Source organism: Electrona antarctica, assembly GCF_951216825.1.
Source record: "Electrona antarctica genome assembly, chromosome: 21".
Taxonomy (NCBI): Eukaryota; Metazoa; Chordata; class Actinopteri; order Myctophiformes; family Myctophidae; genus Electrona; species Electrona antarctica.
Window position 1 is genome coordinate 15,907,912 of NC_136802.1, and position 5,717 is coordinate 15,913,628.

Here is a 5,717-nt window from a genome sequence, read left to right on the forward strand (position 1 = left end):
CAATGTTTTCATGAATCAATGCTCATTAATGACAGCAGTAGCAACATCTACAAACTCCCAATACATCACAGTGCGATGCATTTCAAGCTTGTAGATCTACATTTATTTTTTCCCCAAACGAAAAATAACCAGTTACTATAGTTAACTCTGTCTGCGGTTTTGATAACCAATCAAAAGTTTTAACTACATAATAACTACATTGAATATGTTCCATTTCCTGAAAAGTAGCCTGACAGATTTGGACTTGAAAGGTTTCAATCCGACATCGATAATATGCATTAACTTAGCAGTATAATCAAACATAGCCAGTATAATCAAATTGTATCACTGACTCCAGAATGCAGTCTCCGGCATTTCATTACAGAATGTGCACAGGACTCTATACCCGAATATTATCACATTAAGACCTGCGGGCGACTCTACAAATGTCTTCTAAATGAAACAGCGTTCTAAAATAAGTTTCTATAATCAGTGGTGGGTGGTATAAGTGCTCAAAGATTTCCATGTCAACAACCCCCAAGATTATATGTATTTGGCCGCCAACGCCAAACCCCAACTCTAAATATTTTGTTCCAGGGACCCCCAGAAGCAAAGATTTGGTGACGCACTATGAGCTTGTATATCTGCTATTTTTTTAATACATTATAATGTATAAAATAATGGTTAAAATGACACAGATGCTTTCACGGTTTTAATGGCTTAATGTGAAATAAGTCGATGCGATCCTGATCTTTGAGCGGGTGGAATTCGGTGACAATCTATGGCACAACCCCACAATAATGTGAGCGACACAGTTCAGACACGCTGGGATGGCAGTCAATCTGCGACAGTGTCTGCCGACAGTGAGGTCAGCACAAATCCACTGCTGACGAGACTAGCTCTGATTCCCGTTTTGACCTTCAGCCAGCAGTGGAAGTTGGAGGAAGAAATCAAATTATATGGTTGCTTATTATTTAACCTTTATATTTTATCATCACTTGTAATGAAATCGATTCATGGATATATTAACCCATTTTGGGCGGGAACCCCTTTTGGTGTTTTAACTAAGCATTATGTTATACTTTAGCTATTGAAAAATAGCAGATCTACAAGTTCATAGCGCGCCACCGAGTGGCGCGCTATGAACTTGTAGGTCTGCTATTTTTTTTAAATCGTAAAAATGCGGCACAAATCTTTGAATATATATTCTTTCAGAGCGAACGTTTTTTTTATTTCGACGTCAGGCCTAAATGGGTTAAGATAGCTAATGCCACGATATTAACATCCAATGTTCAGAATCGATTTCTATTTATTCTTTCATGTCATAAAGACTGACTGACGTTATCTAGCTGCATTGAAATGTATGATTGAACTTTTCATGGTCTATATTTAGAATTGTTTAGTACTAGAGCGGTGCCCGTTGGGCACTAGCTGGCCTAATTGGAACGATGCAAGTTGGAAATGCATGCCCAACCCAGTTATTATGTCTGTGTCTCTTATATGCCCATACACTGTATGGAGTTATTTGTCAGGCATGCCCAAATATGGAGTCTATGCAGATGTCAGAACAATCATTGTGATGTCAGAACAGGCCAGCTCCATATGGAGATATAGGGGTGATCCGGTCCTGAGTCCATGCTGCGATGCAACTCAAAGTGAGCATGTAGATCAGCTATTTTTAATAGCCTTACACAACAGGGCTTAAATGTAATGTAAATAATTAAAGTAACTACAGTATTTACATAAATAAGTAATTCTAGTGGAGTAAAAAACACAATATCTGCCTCTGATATAGAGATGTAGTGGATAGAAGTACGAAGTAAAACAAAAATGGGAACACTCGACTAGTAAAGTAAAAGTAGGCCTACTCAAACAGATGAGTTCCAACACTGTCTGTGCGTATAGGCGCATGCGCTCCAAATGTCCCAGAAATGCTTGATGGGAATATGGTGGGAGATTATTACGTAGCGTTTCCACCTCCAAGCCGTAAGACCGCTGAAGTCACCACAGTGATGTGGACTACGCTGTATATCACCATTAGAAGCACAATCAACAGAATTATCTCCGCCAGCGGTTGTGGAGATTTTCTGTGTATGTGCTTCCGTGCGTGCGTCTCAGCTGATCTCAGACACAGCTGGACAGAATGGCGTCACACTGTGCATGCACACTCCCAGTTCGGCAAAGAGAACCCCATAATGGATATCCCTATGACTCGGGAATTAGACTTTTGAGGCCATCAGGCCGAGGTTGTGAGCTCCTACACCCCACCCCACCTCCTCCCACGGGGTAGTGTTACATTTTTAGTCGACTTAGTCTTATAGTCTTAGTCAACAAAATTAACACTGCCACGGGGAAACCCGATCCGGGTCACGGCACCAATGTAACACCCAGGAATCATACAACAATGACCAACATATATCGGCCAAACCAATATATACTGTACCAGTAAGACGCTTGAGGGCGAGAAGCGACCTCGCCCAAAAAGGCAAGGTCGCGTGCACGCAGTCCACCTCGTTGACGACAGATTGCTGGCCGAGCTGGCGCTTTTGCATGGGGGGGTCAGATCAACATGGAATGAATTCTGTACTGGCCATATAGGGAGCATGTCTAGAGTGTACAGGGTTTGATGAGGTCAGATCAACATATGGAATGTCAGAACAGGTCAGCTCCATACAGTATAATGGAGATCTAAGGGTGGTAGCGGGGACATTCTCTTGGGTGTACAGGGTTTGATGAGGGCCCAGGTAGGGCCAGGCCTTAATTTTCGGGCCTGTTTAGAACTCTAGTTTTCGGTGGTTGCCGGGCGTGGCTGCAATAATAACTTTGGGGCAGGCCCGCCTAGAGTTTGAATGGACAGGTGGGCCTGTTGAGAACTCTAGTTTTTACCGGCTGCCGGGCGCGGCTGCACTAATAACTTTGGGACAGGCCTGTCTAGAGTTTGAAATTTGAATGGACAGGTATAAGTCAAAAGGGAGACATCGAAGAGGAAGGATGGATGGATGGAGAACAGGTTCTGACATATATCCATATATGGAGATCTAAGGGATGACATCAGGGATCTCCATATATGGACTTAACTGCGACAGCAGGTCGCATTTACTATGACATCAGGGTCTCCACATCTTCGTCACATGATGTCACGAGACCTGGGCACCATATATGGTGCCCGACACACTCACGGGAAATGCACGATTCCATAGTTAACTTTGGTCGCAAAACTGAAATGACGTCACTGTGACGTCGACTCTAAATTGGTGTATTCCTAGAGAGCCCAAAACGAGAACACTTCACATTCTTTCCACAGACAGGTACGGTAGGTGAGTTCAACACCTACCGTAGATAGAAGATAGCACATTATTTTGTCCGCCCCCAGCCACACAACGGATCGTGCAACATCGCAAAGATTGACAAACTCAGTGCTACGACCTTCCGAAAACAGAAGAGAAGCATGCTGTCCAAGTATAGCATCATCCACAATCTTTTAGATGTGGCGTACGGCGGTGTGGACCCGGCGTTCGAGGGGAACGGGGGACCGGAATGCGCCGCCTTTCTTGGTTCTCGACAACGCCTCGGCGAGACCGTGGTCATGGTGGTTGTCTCTGTCGTGGAGGTGGCCCTGGCACTGAGGAACATCAACCTCTCCAAGGACTTGAAAGGGATTCGAAAAGGACGCACAAGGACGACGACAGCGTTCAGCCTGGCGAGGAACCTGCTGCTGGTCGCGCTGTGCCTGACCTTCGGAGTGGAGCTCGGGTTCAAGCTCGCGACTAGAACCATGATCTACCTCCTGAACCCGTGCCACATCGTGACCATGATGCAGATCTTCCTGCTGGCTTGCCCGTCGGGCAAGACGGCGACGGTTGTCTTCAGGCTTCAGGTGCACATGCTGCACGGCGCCTCCTTGGCTCTCGTGTTCCCCGTGGTCAACACTCGCCTGCTGCCGTTCGAGAAGGAGATCTACTACGTCCAACACGTCATGCTCTTCGTCGTGGCCGTCTACATGCTAAGGAGTGGCACTGGCAACGCGTACAGGCCCGAGCCACTCGACGATATGTGGTGGGCTGTCCTGTCCACGGGCCTCTTCTTCCTGTACCACTTTGTCTTCCTGCAGCCCCTGGGCCGGGCCACCGAGGTCAACCTCAACTGCATGCTGTGCCCTGCCACGTCCGACCCGTTCTATGGCCCCTGGTACCGGACGTGGGGCTCGGTCCACCAGACGGTGCTGATGATGGTCCACGGCAAGGCTCTCACCCTCCTGGCACAGCGTGCCGGTCCCATCAGCAGAAACCTGTTGGATTACTTCAGACTGAAGGTCGACGGGAAGGTTGACTGAACGCTTTGTGAAGATTCACGAAGATGAAGCCTTTCACTAACAGGCCTGGCGGGAGGAGCCAACAGTAGGGGTCATTTGCATAAGTAGAGGGGTCAGCCATGAATTTGCATATACCTATGGGCGCTCGGTGCTCAGCCACTATATGTGCTACTGTAAGTGCATGAGCCCTTTGAAAAAAAACACCTTGACTAGGGAGGTGGTCATTTTTCCCCCCGTGGCCTGTTCACTAATAACCTGTTTATTGACGGGCGCTAGCCCCTCATATGCCCAGCTTTGTGTGTCTGTGTGTACCACGGTTGATTTGATTGGCTGAGCACGGAATGTGATGATGTGCCCCTCACTTCATACAAGTGTGCTTTTTAATTTACATCTTTTTGTTTGTGTTTGCACACAAGCACTCAAAACTGGCCATTATTTTATTTATTTATCTTCACACAAGTGTGATTATTTTTTTCCTAAGCATCCTTTAACACAGTCCGGGTTAGTTTAATACTTTTGAATTTGTTTACATATAGTTTAATACTTTTGAATTTGTTTACATATAGTTTAATACTTTTGAATTTGTTTACATATAGTTTAATACTTTTGAATTTGTTTACATATAAATCTTCTCCATTGCCTCCCTGGCATAAAATATATTTTCAGATGGTGAGGGTCTGCCAAATATAAACATCAATTTGGGGGTCCTTGACACAAAGAAAAGAGGTTTGAGAACCACTGGTTTAAACCATTACACTGAGCGGCCATTAAGTGACGAGAATATTGCTTCTGCTGGGAATGACGTGATGCATCATGGGAGGACGAGGACGAAATTACATCAATTTGCGGAGTTCGAGGTCATAATAGGAAAAATGACCAGTATCTCACTTTATACCAGCTGGTTTCCAAAGTGGGGGCCAGGGATAGGGGCGGACCCCCAGGCGGGGGAAAAGGTAACACTTTAACACAATGTGTTGTTTCCTTGTAGGTGCGTGCGTGCGGGTATGCTGATCTTCTGGTAAAAAAAAAAAAAAAAACCACTTGTTACATCCTGCTGAACATTAGATGGCACACTGCCCTGTAGTGCCCCCATGTGGCAGCAGGACTGCTCTGCACCCACTGTGTTGATGAACAGGGCCAGACATTATAGGCACCATTTTCCACAGAAATTGCTTTGGGTCTAGAACTGCTTCCGTTCTTTATTTATTTCTTACGATGGTGTATAATGACACGCTCACTTTGGTTCCCGCAAGAAGAAGTCTATTTTGGTTCCAAATCCGAACCAACTTTAGGGGAATTAGGCAGGGGAAAAAAACGGAACCAGTTCAACCCCAGGGGAAAAGGGGCCACACAATACCCGGAGTGGAGAGATCACACTAAATGAACACTTCACCTATTTTAAACCTACATCATCATACATCATCTC

General features: G+C 45.5%; 1 protein-coding gene across 1 annotated transcript; it reads left to right on the forward strand.

Moving 5' to 3' along the window:
• Nucleotides 1-3,427: 3,427 nt before the first annotated feature.
• LOC306913741 (transmembrane protein 164-like) lies at nt 3,428-4,312 on the forward strand (the record flags this gene model as incomplete). The annotated part of the gene is made up of 1 exon (XM_079490554.1): nt 3,428-4,312. One exon carries the CDS (start codon nt 3,428-3,430, stop codon nt 4,310-4,312), a length of 885 nt encoding a protein of 294 aa, XP_079346680.1.
• Between the last annotated feature and the right edge of the window lie 1,405 nt (nt 4,313-5,717).